The 15,173-nt window shown below is 69.4% G+C and overlaps 2 protein-coding genes across 3 annotated transcripts in view; both read left to right on the forward strand.

Moving 5' to 3' along the window:
• ABCB8 (ATP binding cassette subfamily B member 8) overlaps positions 1–7,067 on the forward strand; it is a 7,463-nt gene extending 396 nt beyond the window's left edge. Inside the window, exons 1-16 of one of the 2 annotated variants that reach the window (XM_041402370.1) lie at positions 6–82; positions 654–927; positions 1,774–1,929; positions 2,008–2,102; positions 2,173–2,278; positions 2,362–2,523; positions 2,607–2,692; positions 2,764–2,861; positions 2,982–3,087; positions 3,175–3,208; positions 3,346–3,482; positions 3,595–3,689; positions 4,102–4,235; positions 4,326–4,473; positions 4,727–4,977; positions 6,948–7,067. In XM_041402370.1, coding sequence (XP_041258304.1) covers positions 6–82; positions 654–927; positions 1,774–1,929; positions 2,008–2,102; positions 2,173–2,278; positions 2,362–2,523; positions 2,607–2,692; positions 2,764–2,861; positions 2,982–3,087; positions 3,175–3,208; positions 3,346–3,482; positions 3,595–3,689; positions 4,102–4,235; positions 4,326–4,473; positions 4,727–4,977; positions 6,948–7,028 — 2,040 coding nt within the window. In that variant the 3' untranslated portion in view covers positions 7,029–7,067. Of the gene's footprint in view, positions 1–5; positions 83–653; positions 928–1,773; positions 1,930–2,007; positions 2,103–2,172; positions 2,279–2,361; positions 2,524–2,606; positions 2,693–2,763; positions 2,862–2,981; positions 3,088–3,174; positions 3,209–3,345; positions 3,483–3,594; positions 3,690–4,101; positions 4,236–4,325; positions 4,474–4,726; positions 4,978–6,947 lie in introns of those variants that run through there. The other variant, XM_041402371.1, reaches the window with a different exon arrangement.
• Positions 7,068–8,196: 1,129 nt separating this feature from the next.
• Positions 8,197–15,173, forward strand: ASIC3 (acid sensing ion channel subunit 3). The gene is made up of 11 exons (XM_041402372.1): positions 8,197–9,111; positions 11,353–11,503; positions 11,659–11,786; positions 12,549–12,699; positions 12,779–12,835; positions 13,364–13,517; positions 14,083–14,174; positions 14,243–14,322; positions 14,391–14,462; positions 14,564–14,610; positions 15,076–15,173. Exons 1-11 carry the CDS (start codon positions 8,557–8,559, stop codon positions 15,152–15,154), a joined length of 1,566 nt encoding a protein of 521 aa, XP_041258306.1. The 5' UTR covers positions 8,197–8,556; the 3' UTR covers positions 15,155–15,173.

Consider the following 15,173-nt stretch of genomic DNA (forward strand, 5'->3'; position numbering starts at 1 on the left):
CCGCCATGCCGCTGCCGGTGCTCTTGCTGCGGGCGGCGGGCGCTTGGACCCGGCTGCGGCCGCCCTCCGTCGCGGGGCGCAGGTACCGGGGAGTGCGGGGCATCCCGGGAGGAGCCCGGAGCCCCGGCTCCGAGCCCCGACTCCTGCTGGGAGGAGCCCCGACTCGGTGGTCGCGGGGGTCTCGGGGGTGCGAGTCGGGCTGCGGGGGAGCCAGGGGTCCCGGGAACTCGCGGGGGCTCCCGGACACCTGGATCCCTGCGGGGGGACCGCGGGGAGGCCGGGGCTCCCGGGAGGTTTAGGGAACGTGGGCTTCCCGGAGGAGCCGCACGGGAGTCAGGGCTGGTCCTGGGGACCCCGGGCACCTTGGGGGTCACCCCGCCTCTGGGTGTGCTGCGGTGCGGGGAGCTGGCACCTGCGGCGGCCGGGAGGTGCCCAGACTCACGGGCCCTTGGGTGGTGGGGGCACCCCAACTCCTGCGGGGGCAGCCAGGACTCCGGGATTCCGGGCGGGCCTGGGGGATGCTGGCTCCCCTGGGGGCAGGAACACAACTCCTGCTGGGGGCACAGGGGGGTTCTGAGGCGCCTGGGCTGATCCGTGGCGGCTGCCCCAGGTCCACTCGCCCCCAGGTTCACTTCTCTCACCCCTCTCCCCAGTTTCAGGTATGGGGGGCGCCTGGGGCTGGCCGTGGCCCCCCGGCTGCCCCCAGCCCTCCCGGCCCCCCGGCGCCTGCTCCTGGCGGGCTCGGCCACGGGCTGCGTGCTGCTGGGGCTGCTGCGCACGGCTGCGCGCTGCCAGGAGGCCGCTGTCCCCGCCGGCCCCCCTGCTGCTCCCGAGCCGCCAGAGACCCCCCCGGAGACCCCCTTCGACTGGCCACTGTTCTGGACCTTCCTGCGCCCGCAGCTCCTGGCGCTCTCAGCTGCTGTTGTGGTGAGCAGGGCTGAGTGGGTGGCCTTGTCCCCACTGTCCCTGTGTCACACCTGTGGAGTAGCACACTGTCCCTGTGCCACAGCATGATGGCCACTGTCCCACTGACGTGGTGTGGCACCTGCCATCCCACTGCCTGTCACTGTCCTAGTGCCACAGTGTGATGGGACGTGACGCCACCTGTCCCCATGCCATGGTGTGGCAGCCATTGGTGATATCCACCATCCTGGTATCCACTGCTGTGTGACACATGCTGTCCCAGTGGCACAGTGTGACGGCCACCATCCATCCCAGTGCTGACACGAGATAGCCACTGTCCCAGTGCATGGTGTGACCCCCGCTGTCCCAGTGCCATGGTGTGGCACCCGCTGTCCCAGTGCCATGGTGTGACACCCGCTGTCCCAGTGCATGGTGTGACACCCACTGTCCCAGTGCCATGGTGTGGCACTCACTGTCCCGGGGCTGTGCCAGGCCACCCATGTCCGGTGTCATGGCATGACCCCCGCTGTCCCAGTGCCATGGTGTGACCCCCGCTGTCCTGGGGCTGTGCCAGGCCACCCATGTCCGGTGTCATGGCATGACCCCCGCTGTCCCAGTGCCATGGTGTGACCCCCGCTGTCCTGGGGCTGTGCCAGGCCCCCCATGTCCGGTGTCATGGCATGACCCCCGCTGTCCCAGTGCCATGGTGTGACCCCCGCTGTCCTGGGGCTGTGCCAGGCCCCCCATGTCCGGTGTCATGGCATGACCCCCGCTGTCCCAGTGCCATGGTGTGACACCCGCTGTTCGGTGCCATGGCGTGACCCCCGCTGTCCCAGTGCCGTGACAGCCGTGTCCCCGTGTGCCCCGCAGCTGGCGCTGGGCGCGGCCCTGCTCAACGTGCGCATCCCGGTGCTGCTGGGCCAGCTGGTGGACGTGGTGGCCCGATGTGCCCGCGGCCACGTTGCCACCTACCTGCGGGAGGTGCGGCGCCCGGCCCTGCGCCTCCTCGCCGTCTACTGCCTGCAGGTGAGTGACGACCCCCCAAAGGGTGGGTGGGGGGTCCCGGGGGTGCCCCCAGACCCTCCTGACCCCCCCGTCCCGCAGGGCCTGCTGACCTTCGGGTACATCGCGCTGCTGGCCCGCGTCGGCGAGCGGGTGGCCGGCAACATGCGCAAGGCTCTCTTCAGCGCCCTGCTCAGGTAACCCGGCAGGGACGGGGGGCGGGAGACACGGGTGCCCAGGGACCCCCACCCACCGCTCCCCCGGCAGGCAGGAGGTGGCCTTCTTTGATGCCACACGCACGGGGCAGCTGGTGACGCGGCTGACGGCCGACATCCAGGAGTTCAAGTCTTCCTTCAAGCTGGCCATCTCGCAGGTGAGCCCGGCCGCCTCCCAGCTGAGCCCAGCTGTCTCCTGGGCAATCCTGGTGGTCCCTCCCACCCAGTGCGTCCCCCCCAGGGCCTGCGCAGCGGCACCCAGACCGCCGGCTGCTTCGTGTCGCTGTACCTGCTGTCGCCCAAGCTCACGGCGCTGCTGCTCGTGGCGCTGCCGGCGCTGGTGGCCGCCGGCGCCTTCATCGGCGCCTTCCTCCGCAGCCTGTCCCGCCAGGCACAGGAGCAGGTAAGCCTCACCCGAGAGCCCCCGTCCTGCCAGCCGCGAGGCCGCAGCGCGAGGCGTCTCCACCGTCCCCGCTGTCCCTGCAGGTGGCCAAGGCCACCGTGGTGGCCGACGAGGCGCTGGGCAACGTGCGGACGGTGCGCGCCTTTGCCATGGAGGAGCAGCAGGCAGGGTAAGGGGAAGGCTGGGGCTGGGGGGTGGTGGGCCTGTGGCAGAGGGGACCCCAGCCCGTGCCTGCCCCAGGATGTTCCGTGCCGAGGTGGACCGTGCCGGATGTCTGAGCGAGCGGCTGGGCCTCGGCATCGCCGCCTTCCAGGGGCTCTCCAACCTGGCGCTCAACGGTGAGTGGGGGTCACTCGCTGGGAGCTGGGCGCTGTGGGGTGGCACTCCCTTGGGCAGGACCTCCTCCCTGCCCCTTCTCCATGTCCCCTTCAAACCCCAGCTCTGTCCCCACCCCTCAGGCATCGTCCTGGGAACCATCTTCGTGGGTGGCTCCCTGATGGCTGGAGACGAGCTCTCGCCTGGTGACCTCATGTCCTTCCTGGTGGCCTCGCAGACAGTGCAAAGGTCAGGGCAGGGCCCCCAGTACCCCGTGTACCCCGCAGCCTGCCTGGGCACAGCCCTGAGCTCACCCTCTGCCCTTGTGCATCCCAGGTCCTTGGCCAGCATCTCCATCCTGATGGGCCAGGTAGGTGGGGTGAGGGGTCCTGGCACCCCCTGAGGCTGGCGATTCAGGTTTGGGGCTGTGGGGCTGCTTTCACCACCTTCCCTGGGGGTGAGGTGGGGTCTGGGGGGCCATGAGGTGCTCCTGCTGTCCCCCCACAGGTGGTGCGGGGTCTGAGTGCTGGCGCCCGTGTCTTCGAGCTGCTGAGACTGGAGCCCCTCGTGCCACTGCAGGGGGGGGCCACCATCCCTGCCCACTCCCTGCTTGGACACATCTCCTTTGACCACGTCTCCTTCAGGTGGGCCCCAGCACGTCCCTGCCTGGCCCCCCGTGGCTCTGAGCTACCCCATGGACAGGGGGATTGGCACCGTGTCCCCACAGCCTTGCAGCCCCTGCCCCTCTCCCTGCAGCTATCCCACCCGGCCTGGCTACCCTGTCCTGCAGGACTTCAGCCTCACCCTGCCCCCCTGCCAGACCGTGGCCATCGTGGGCCCCTCAGGAGGAGGTACCAGTACCCCCCAACCTCTCCCTGGGTGCAGGTACCAACCTCTCCCTGGGTGCAGGTACCAGTACCCCCCAGCCTCTCCCTGGGTGCAGGTACCAGTACCCCCCACCCTCTCCCTGGGTGCAGGTACCAGTACCCCCCAGCCTCTCCCTGAGTGCAGGTACCAGTACCCCCCACCCTCTCCCTGGGTGCAGGTACCAGTACCCCCCAACCTCTCCCTGGGTGCAGGTACCAGTACCCCCCAGCCTCTCCTTGGGTGCAGGTACCAGTACCCCCCAGCCTCTCCCTGTGCGCATCCTCCTGCGCCCCAGTCCTCTGCCCAGTGTGCCCAGTGTATGCCAGGGACTGGGGACCCCCAGTGCTGCTGGAGCCAGGGGTCCAGAGCAGGGGGGCTCAGGGGTCTCCTCCCCAGGGAAGTCCACGGTGGCAGCGCTGCTGGAGCGGTTCTATGAGCCCACAGCAGGAACCATCACCCTGGACGGGCACGACATCGCCAGCCTGGACCCCTCGTGGCTGCGGGGCCAGGTCATCGGCTTCATCAGCCAGGTGGGGACAGGACCCCCGGCTGTCCCTGGGGAGGGGGAGGGAGGTGGCGCCGGGCTGGGCTCGGTGCTGAGGGCCGGGGCCTTGCTGCAGGAGCCGGTGCTGTTTGGCACAACCATCATGGAGAACATCCGCTTCGGGAAGCCGGGAGCCTCTGATGCCGAGGTGTACGAGGCCGCCCGGCTCGCCGACGCTGACGGCTTCATCCGCAGCTTCCCCGAGGGCTACGACACCGTCGTGGGTATGGCCGGGGCGGGAGGGGCCAGGCGAGCGCGGGAGCCCGGCCGAGGCCATCCCGGTGCGGCAGGGACGCAGCTGTGTCACCGCTGATGTCCAGCTGTGCGCAGCGAGCTGCGGCCGCGCCGGGCTCCGCGCAGGAGGGATGGGCTGCGGTGTTCCCACCGCCCGTGTTCCCGACGGCACGGACGTTCCGGGGGTCCCCCGGGACGGCGCGGCACAGCATCCCCACGGCGTCCCCGCGGTGTCCCCCGCAGGCGAGCGCGGCACGGCGCTGTCCGGGGGGCAGAAGCAGCGCATCGCCATCGCCCGGGCGCTGCTCAAGGACCCGGCCGTGCTCATCCTGGACGAGGCCACGAGCGCGCTGGACGCGCGGGCGGAGCGGGCGGTGCAGGCGGCGCTGGAGCGGGCGGCCCGCGGCCGCACCGTGCTGCTGATCGCGCACCGCCTCAGCACCATCCGCGGCGCACACCTCATCGCCGTGCTGGCCCGGGGCCGCGTGGCCGAGGTGAGACCTGCGCGGGCGGGGACGGGCGGCTGGTCACACCAGTGGCTGGTGACACCAACGGCTGGTGACACCAAAGGCTGGTGATACCAATGGCTGGTGACACCAACAGCTGGTGACACCAATGGCTGGTCACACCAGTGGCTGGGGACACCAACGGCTGGTGACACCAAAGGCTGGTGATACCAATGGCTGGGGACACCAACAGCTGGTGACACCAATGGCTGGTCACACCAGTGGCTGGGGACACCAACGGCTGGTGACACCAAAGGCTGGTGATACCAATGGCTGGGGACACCAACAGCTGGTGACACCAATGGCTGGTCACACCAGTGGCTGGGGACACCAACGGCTGGTGACACCAAAGGCTGGTGATACCAATGGCTGGGGACACCAACAGCTGGTGACACCAATGGCTGGTCACACCAGTGGCTGGGGACACCAACGGCTGGTGACACCAAAGGCTGGTGATACCAATGGCTGGGGACACCAACAGCTGGTGACACCAATGGCTGGTCACACCAGTGGCTGGGGACACCAACGGCTGGTGACACCAAAGGCTGGTGATACCAATGGCTGGGGACACCAACAGCTGGTGACACCAATGGCTGGTCACACCAGTGGCTGGGGACACCAACGGCTGGTGACACCAAAGGCTGGTGATACCAATGGCTGGGGACACCAACAGCTGGTGACACCAATGGCTGGTCACACCAGTGGCTGGGGACACCAACGGCTGGTGACACCAAAGGCTGGTGATACCAATGGCTGGGGACACCAACAGCTGGTGACACCAATGGCTGGTCACACCAGTGGCTGGGGACACCAACGGCTGGTGACACCAAAGGCTGGTGATACCAATGGCTGGGGACACCAACAGCTGGTGACACCAATGGCTGGTCACACCAGTGGCTGGGGACACCAACGGCTGGTGACACCAAAGGCTGGTGATACCAATGGCTGGGGACACCAACAGCTGGTGACACCAATGGCTGGTCACACCAGTGGCTGGGGACACCAACGGCTGGTGACACCAAAGGCTGGTGATACCAATGGCTGGGGACACCAACAGCTGGTGACACCAATGGCTGGTCACACCAGTGGCTGGGGACACCAACGGCTGGTGACACCAAAGGCTGGTGATACCAATGGCTGGGGACACCAACAGCTGGTGACACCAATGGCTGGTCACACCAGTGGCTGGGGACACCAACGGCTGGTGACACCAAAGGCTGGTGATACCAATGGCTGGGGACACCAACAGCTGGTGACACCAATGGCTGGTCACACCAGTGGCTGGGGACACCAACGGCTGGTGACACCAAAGGCTGGTGATACCAATGGCTGGGGACACCAACAGCTGGTGACACCAATGGCTGGTCACACCAGTGGCTGGGGACACCAACGGCTGGTGACACCAAAGGCTGGTGATACCAATGGCTGGGGACACCAACAGCTGGTGACACCAATGGCTGGTCACACCAGTGGCTGGGGACACCAACGGCTGGTGACACCAAAGGCTGGTGATACCAATGGCTGGGGACACCAACAGCTGGTGACACCAATGGCTGGTCACACCAGTGGCTGGGGACACCAACGGCTGGTGACACCAAAGGCTGGTGATACCAATGGCTGGGGACACCAACAGCTGGTGACACCAATGGCTGGTCACACCAGTGGCTGGGGACACCAACGGCTGGTGACACCAAAGGCTGGTGATACCAATGGCTGGGGACACCAACAGCTGGTGACACCAATGGCTGGTCACACCAGTGGCTGGGGACACCAACGGCTGGTGACACCAAAGGCTGGTGATACCAATGGCTGGGGACACCAACAGCTGGTGACACCAATGGCTGGTCACACCAGTGGCTGGTCACACCAGTAGGTGATCACACCAATGACTGGTGACACCAACGGCTGGTGACACCAATGGCTGGTCACACCAATGGCTGTCCCCGCTGTCTCCACAGGCAGGGACTCACGAGGAGCTGCTGCGACGAGGGGGTCTCTACGCCGAGCTCATCCGACGGCAGACTAAGGAGGGGCTTTGAGGGGTCCCCGCTGTCCCCAATAAAGCGGGCTGCAAGGCGGACCGGCTGCGCTTTGTGGCGGCACGCTGCGGAGGGTCCTCCGCGCCGCGAGGGGCGCCCTTGGCACCGGGAGGGCGGGGTGCTGGGCGGGGCCGGGCTGAGTGACGTATCGTTTGTAGGCGTGGCCAGTGATGCTGGCTCCGCCCCCTCCCCTGCCGCGCTGCCCCCCGGGCGGGGGTGTCCCCTGTGTCCCCCCTGTGTCCCCCCCTGTGTCCCCCTGCGTGGTGTCACCCCCCTCCCGAGCTGCGTGGCCCTGCAGGGCTGAGCGCTCCCTGTGTGACCCTCGGGTGTCCCGTGTGTCACCGCGGCGTGTGGCACCCCTGTCACTGCAACACCCCCGGGGATTGGAGGGGGTGGTGACCTCGGGATGGGGACCCCTGCCCCCCCCCGGGATGGAGGGGCCCTTGCGTGATTTCTGTGAGGGGGATCCCGGTATTACCCCCGGGGCAGGGGCCTCATGCGTCAGCTCCGCAGTGGAGGAACCCCCTGGGTGACCTCTGGGGTGGGGAGACCCCCGTGTGACCCCCCGCTGGAACGAGGGGGGTCGCCTGTGTCACCCTCCGGGGCGGGGGCCCCTCTGTCACCCTAGAGCAGAGGGACCCTGTGTCATCTTCCGGGGGGGGAACCCTCTGCATGACCCCGGGATGGGGGACCCCTGGAATGGGGGTTCCCCCTTCCTAAGGCCACTGGGTGGGCTGTCCCCTGTGCTGTCCCTCAAGGCAGGGGACCCTTGTGTCAACCCCCAGGCGGGGGGCGCCCCAGTGTGACCCCCGGGGTGGGATTAGCCCCGCACGACTCTCCCGGGGTGGGGGTCCCATGGATCAGCCTTTAGATGGGAGACCCCTGTGCCACCCCCGGAGCGGGGGAACCCTGCGACATCCTTCTGGGCTGCAGGCTGCACTGCATCACTTCCCGGGGGGGGGACCCCTGTGTGACCCCGGGATGGGGGGGACCTCCGTGTGACCCCTGAGCTGCCCGGTGCGGGGGCGCTGTCTGCCGGCCCCCCCTTGCCCGGGGGTCTCGGTTCCCCCGTACCCCCCGCTGCGGCCGCCGGCGGGGGCGGCGGGTGGAGCCGCGGGAGGGGCGGGGGCGGGGCGGCTGCGCCGCGGCGGGAGCGGAGCCGGGAGCGGGACCGGGGCCGGAGCTGGGATCGGGGCTGGGACTAGATCCGGGACCGGGATCGGGGGGAGGGGACCGAGGCTGGAATCGGGACCGGATCCCGGACCAGGGCTCGAACCGGGACCGCGACCGGGGCTGGAGCCGGGACGGGGGCTGCGCTGCGCCGCCCGCGGCTCCGCGGCACCGGCCGGGCAGCAGCGGCAGCGCGAAGGAGCTGGGGGGGCGAGGCGGCCGGTCCTGCCCCCCCGCTGCTGCCTTCCTCTCCCCTGCCCACCCTCCTCCTCCCTTCCCTCCCCGCCGGCTGCGCCCTGAGCCCGGCGCGGCGATGGGCTGAGGCTGCGGGGCACCGCGGGGCCCCGGCGGCAACAGGATGAGGAGGGGCTCGGAGGGCAGCGGCGAGGGCGAGGGGCTCTCCAGCCTGCGGGCGTTCGCCCACAGCTCCTCGCTGCACGGCATCAGCCACGTCTTCGCCTACGGGGCCGTGTCCCTGCGCCGCGTGCTCTGGGGCGGCTTTTTCCTGGGCTCGCTGGGGCTGCTGCTGCTCGTGTGCGCCGAGCGCGTCGCCTACTTCCTCACCTACCCGCACGTCACCAAGCTGGACGAGGTGGCTGCCCGCAACCTCACCTTCCCGGCCATCACCATCTGCAACCTCAACGAGTTCCGCTTCTCCAAAATCACCCGCAACGACATGTACCACGTGGGCGAGCTGCTGGCGCTGCTCAACGAGCGCTACGAGATCAGCAACCCGCAGCTGGCCGAGCCGCACGTCCTGGCCGCGCTGCGCGACAAGGCCAACTTCAAGAACTTCAAGGCGAAGCCCTTCAGCATGGCCGAGTTCTACAACCGCACGGGCCACGACCTGGCTGACATGCTGCTGCAGTGCTCCTTCCGCGGCACCGGCTGCACCGCCCGCAACTTCACCGTGGTGAGTGCCCCGGGGGCGGGGAGGGACCCACCGGGTGGCCCGGGGCTGCGCAGGGACCGGGCAGTCCTGCTGGGGGCAGGTGATGCCCCTCTCTCATCCCAGCGCCCGCAGCCCGCCCCGCTGGGGACAGCACCCCCACACCCGGGTGTCCCCACCCTGGGTGCTGCGGGGCTCTGCTGGGCGCTCTGGGCTGCCTGGGGGTCTCTGCTGGCACGCAGGGGTGGTGGTGGGCACAGGATGCTCACAGGATGCTCAGGATTGTGGGGTGCTCACAGGTGTGGGGCGCTCTCCTGTGCGGGGTGTCACTTGTACAGGTGCTCACAGGTGTGGGGTGCTCTCCTGTGCGGGGTGTCACCTGTACAGGTGCTCACAGGTGCAGCCCCCGCCACCCGTGCCAGCCTCAGGTGCCACTGGGCACTGCCAGCAGCAGCCGCTGCCCTGACTGTTGGCACAGAGGCTCCCTCCCCTGGGCAGCTCTTCCATGCCCCATGGGTGGGGGTCCCCGTGCCAGCCCTGCTGGGACCCCCTGATGCTGCTCCCAGCACCCTACAGCAGCCCCACTGCGGCCCCCAGAACAGGGCAGGGACAGTGGCACAGACTTGTGTGACAGGCAGGGACACTGGGGCAGGCAGGGCTGGTGGCACAGACAGGATGGGCAGGGACACTGGCACAGGCAGTGATGGTGGCATGGGCAGCACAGGCACTCCCCTCCTGCCACAGCAGCGTGGGCAGCTCACGTCTGCCATGCCAGCTCTGCCCGGTCCACATCGCTGTCCCAAGCAGCTGCTGTCCCCTTGGTGATCTTGGAGCACTAATTAATTCAGCACTCAGCTTAGGGTCAAGCTGTGCTTTGGCAGGTCTGTGCCCTCACGCTCCCTGTGCCCCCCGTGCTCCCTCTGTTCCCCCCTGCCCCCGTGCCTGTGGCCAGAGCTGCTCTGCCAGTGTCCCCAAATCCCAGCCAGGCAGTGGCGATGGCCCCTGGCTGGTGATGGCCCTGGGTTTGAGGGCCGGGACACGTGGCAGCAGGGCTGCAGATCCCCAGACAGGACTCGGGGTGGGTGGCGTGTGCCCGATTAGGCAGCAAGGTCCTGGCTCCACCCCCCAAAATGCCCAGGCTCGGCCAGTCTTAGTCCTGGCTTGGGATCTGTGCCCTAGGCCAGGGTGCTGAGCCCTGGCACTGTGTCCCTGTGCCTCACCCCAGCGTCCCCAAGGGTCCCGGGCCCCAGCGTCCCCGAGGGTCCTGGACACGTTGAGGGGCCCGAGGGCCATGGGGTGAGCTGTGTCTCCTCTGGCATCCCCCAGGGCCAGCTGGATGGGCAGGATGGGTGTGGGGACGGGGCATCTTTGGGGAGCAGGGCTGGGGGTCCCAGGGTGCAGGGCTGGGGGTCCCTGTGTGACCCTGAGCGTGGAGCGCAGGAGGACTGGCAGTGCTGGGGACATGTCCCCATCACTGTCCCCACCCATGCCCCCCCCCAGCATCCCCATGCCGGGCAGCCGTTGCCATGACACCCGCCCCCCCCTTTCCTCCTTGGGCACCGCATTGCCATGGCAACGGGTCCCCACTTTGGGAGCAGCTGGTTGCCACAGCAACGCCCCCTCCGCTCCCCCCGTGGGACATTACCCCCGGGTGGGGCACCCCAGCAGAGAGGGCCACGGCACCACGGGACTGTATGGCAGGAGTTGGGGGCCACGGGACCAGTCTGGGGGCTCGGGGTCACCCCAGGGTCCCCGGCAGCGCGTTCCGATCCCTGGGAACTCAAGGTCACCCCAGGGCTCCTGGTGGGGGTGAGGGTCCCCGGGGGGCTGGCCCAGGACAGGCTCTCAGCTCTTGGGGGGGCCGTGGTGGCCTCCGCCGCTGTGACAAAGGAGTCCTGGTCCCCATCACCGTTCTGGCTTGTGTCCTCCCATCTCAAGTGTCCCCACGTGTTCCCTGGAACCACGAGGAAACCCAATATCCCTGCAGAGCCGCGGCAGCACAGGCTGGCACCATCAACGCCCTCGCCTTCTCCTGGTGGCACTGGCAGCCTGTCCCAGGACACTGGGACCCCATCCTGGGTCCTGTAGGGCACCGGGACCCTGCCCTGGCTCATGTGGGGCACTGCATCCCCACTGCCATGTCCCCGTGTGTGTCCTTGTGTCCCCACAGGGTCCCCACAGTGGCACTGAATGTCCACATGGGGTCCCCGCAGTGGCAGTGAGCGCCCTGTCTCCGTGTCCCACGTGTGCCCCGTGTCCTCGCAGATCTTCACACGCCTGGGGAAATGCTACACGTTCAACCCGGGGGGGCCAGGCCGCGAGGTGCTGACCACGCTGCAGGGCGGCTCCGGCAACGGGCTGGAGCTCATGCTCAACGTGCAGCAGGAGGAGTACCTGCCCGTCTGGGGGGACACAGGTGAGACCCTGCCCGTCTGGGGGGACAGGGTGAGAGCACTGGGTCCCAGCTCAGTACTTGTCCTTTTGGGGGGACACAGGTGAGCACGTGTCCATCCGGGGGGACATGGGTGAGATCCCCTGCCCTGCCCCTGACCCCCCTCCCCTGCTCTGCAGATGAGACCTCGTTTGAGGTGGGGGTGAAGGTGCAGATCCACAGCCAGGACGAGCCGCCCTTCATTGACCAGCTGGGCTTCGGCGTTGCCCCTGGCTTCCAGACCTTCGTGTCCTGCCAGCAGCAGCGGGTATCCGGGCACGGCGCCCGGGGCTGGGCACCGACCCCCGAGGGATCGGGATGGGCCCCGCAGGGATCGGGATGGACCCTCCCAGGGCTCGGGATGGTGACCCGAAGGGATGGGTCAGAACGGACCCCAGGGCCGCGGGTACCCCAGCCATGTCCAGGGGGACACCCCCTCGCCGTGCCGTGGGTACCGTGCCAGGGCACGGCACACGCCGTGGGGCAGCCCCACGCCAGGCCCGGGCGGGCAGGGCTCCGCAGCGACCCCCGGCTCCGCGGAACAGCCGCCGGGGGGTGGCGGCTCCCGGCCCCCGCAGCCAGACACCTAAATTTAGGTGCCTCGGGTGGGCGTCACCACGTGTGCCGGCACATGGGCGGCAGGAGCACGGCGGCAGCAGGAATGGCCCCGGCACCCACGGGCGGGGGGTGCTGGGCCTTCACCAGACACGGTGCCCGCACCGAGGGGAGGGCGGGGGTCCGCACTGACGCCCCCCGCCCCCCGGCACGTCCTGCTCCAGCCGGTGCCACCTGCCAGCCTTCGCGGTGGCAGCGGTACAGGTGACAACTGCTGCAGCACCCGTCGCCGTGTCCCGGAAGGAGGGGACGGGGCGGGACGGGGGCTGTGGGCGGCAGGACCCGCAGCACTGGGGCGCGGGGTGAGCTCTGCCCCACGCACGGCGCGGGTGGGAGGCGCGGGTACGACACCGGGGACATCGGGGCCGACACGGGGCCCCAGGACGCCGTGTTTTCCTTAGCGGGTGCCCGGCAGCTGGTGTACCTGCCCCCGCCGTGGGGGGACTGCAAGGCCACCCCCATCGAGTCCGACTTCTTCACCAACTACAGCCTGACTGCGTGCCGCCTGGACTGCGAGACGCGCTACCTGGCCGAGAACTGCAACTGCCGCATGGTGCACATGCCGGGTGAGCGGGGGGCGGCCGGGGGCCGGGGGCTGCGCCGCCGAGGCACCAACCCCGCCCTGCGGCCGCCCCCTCCCCGCAGGCAATGCCAACGTCTGCACGCCGGAGCAGTACAAGGAGTGCGCCGACCCCGCGCTGGGTACGTACCCCGCGCCCCCCGACCGCCCCGGGCACCCCTGAGCCCCCCCGTGCCCCCATTTCTGTGAGTGCAGACCCGGTGTCCCTGTGCCCCCACCACTGAGAGTGGCCCTGGTGTCCCTGTGTCCCCACCACTGAGAGTGTGGCCCTGGTGTCCCTATGTCCCCACCACTGAGAATGGCCCTGGTGTCCCTGCGCCCCCCCCACTGACAGTGTGGTCCTGGTGTCCCTGTGTCCCCACCACTGACAGAGTGGCCCTGGTGTCACTGTGTCCCCACCACTGACAGTGTGGTCCTGGTGTCCCTGTGTCCCCGCCACTGAGAGTGGCCCTGGTGTCCCTGTGCTGGGGTGGGGGTCACCGCTGTCCCCAGATGCGCAGGGCCGGGCCCCCCTCCCTGTGCCACCGACAGCGCCCGCGGCACACGTGTCCCGGGTGGCACCACCAGCACCCAGCTCTGTCCCCCGAGCACCCCGCCGCCCCCCGCGGGCAGGGGTCCCGGGGGGCCCCGTCCCACCCCCGCCCCCCCAGACTTCCTGGTGACGAAGGACAGTGAGTACTGCGCGTGCCGCACGCCCTGCGCCATGGTGCGCTACGGCAAGGAGCTCTCCATGGTGAAGATCCCCAGCAAGGCCTCGGCCAAGTACCTGGCCAAGAAGTTCAACAAGACGGAGCAGTACATTGCGTGAGTGCCACCGCCACCTCCGCCGCTGCCACCGCGCTGTCACCCGCCGCCTCGCCAGCGCACGGCGTGACACAGCCCCACGGCCCAGCACGACAGCTGGCATCAGAGGGCACGGTGTGACAGCGCGACGTGGCACAGCGCGGCCCCGTGACACGAACAGTGCGACACAACGGCCCCAGCATCGTGTCACACACCCAGAGTGACAGCGTGACAGGGCGCCCACCCGGCATCCCCCAGCAGACATGAACTGGGACAGCATGGCAGTGTGACACAGCAGCACGGCACAGCCATCCCCACCACACACAGCCCAAAATGACGCTGTGACACGGCATGGCGTGACATGTCACACATGTGGTGTGACAGCATGGCACGGCACAGCATGGCACGGCATGGCCTCCCCTGTGCAAACCTGCCCCAGAAACGGGAAAGGCACAGAGCACGGCACGGCTCAGCATGGCCTGGCACAGCACAGCCCAGCACCCCTCTGCCCTGGCCCACGGTACCCCATGGCACAGTCCAGCCCCCCTGCAGCTGACACTGCCCCCTCGCCCCCTGTGTCCCCCAGGGACAATGTGCTGGTCCTGGACATCTTCTTCGAGGCGCTGAACTACGAGATGATCGAGCAGAAGAAGGCGTACGAGGTGGCGGGGCTGCTGGGTGAGGGACGGGGCCCGGGGCGCTGGGGGACACGGGGTCTGCCCTCACTGACGTCACCTCCCGCACAGGTGACATCGGGGGGCAGATGGGGCTCTTCATCGGTGCCAGCCTCCTCACCATCCTGGAGATCTTTGATTACCTGTACGAGGTGAGCCCACCCCGGCCTCCCCCTGCCCGGGGCTCTCCGGGCCGGGGTCTCTGACCTGCCCCCCGCAGGTGTTCCGGGACAAACTCCTCAGCCTGTACAAGGAGAAGAAGCGGAGCCCCCGGAGCGACGGCGGCACCCTGGTAACCCCCCCGCGCCCCCCACTCCCCAGTCCCCCGCCCAGGGGTCGCACCTCATCACCCCCCCGCTCACCGCTCTCTCGTCCCTCCGTGCGCCCGTCCAGGAGCACCCGGCGGTCCCGGGCAGCCCCCCGGCCCCGCGCCCACCCAGGTACATGCGGGGGGGGGCAACCAGAGCCCCCCGGGGCTGGCACGGGTGGCGTGGGGCTGTCACTCCCCGGGGGGAGACGGGGGTCCGCGGGGGGCTCCCCAGGGCCAGCACGGGGGTGTGGGGCCACTCGCGGCGGATCTCCCGCATTCTCTGCAGACCCCCCCCCATTCCCTGCAGACATCCCCCATCCTCATCATCCCCCACAGCGCCTTGTTCCGGGGTACGCCTGCCCCGACACCCCTCAGCCGGGCTGGGGTCCCCCAGCCTGCCCTCCGGGACGCAGCGGGGCGAGGGGGGGGTCCGCGTGGGGACATGGCAGGGGCCAGCCCGGCTCCAGGTCGGCCGCGAGGTGTCCCTGCCCAAGCGCTGGGGGCACAAGGGGAGGGGGCAGCGGCAGAGCCCCCCGCAGGCAGGGCGCAGGGGCCCAGCATGGCAGCGGGAGCTGACCCCCCTACCCCTCTGCAGGGCGCCTGGCCCCCCCTGCCCGGCCCCCCGCCCCGTCTCGGCGTCGCCCCGAACCTGCTACCTCGTCACCCGGCTCTAGGGCCCCCCCCGGGCCCCCC

Source organism: Onychostruthus taczanowskii, unplaced genomic scaffold, assembly GCF_017590055.1.
Source record: "Onychostruthus taczanowskii isolate IOZ18803 unplaced genomic scaffold, ASM1759005v1 scaffold198, whole genome shotgun sequence".
NCBI classification, from domain to species: domain Eukaryota; kingdom Metazoa; phylum Chordata; class Aves; order Passeriformes; family Passeridae; genus Onychostruthus; species Onychostruthus taczanowskii.

Coding starts and splice junctions, on each gene's coding strand:
- ASIC3 (XM_041402372.1), top strand. CDS start 8,557: ATGAGGAGGGGCTCGGAGGGCAGCGGCGAGGGCGAGGGGCTCTCCAGC. Junction 11,504..11,658: donor GCCCGTCTGGGGGGACACAG/GTGAGACCCTGC, acceptor CCTGCTCTGCAG/ATGAGACCTCGTTTGAGGTG. Junction 12,836..13,363: donor GTGCGCCGACCCCGCGCTGG/GTACGTACCCCG, acceptor CCGCCCCCCCAG/ACTTCCTGGTGACGAAGGAC.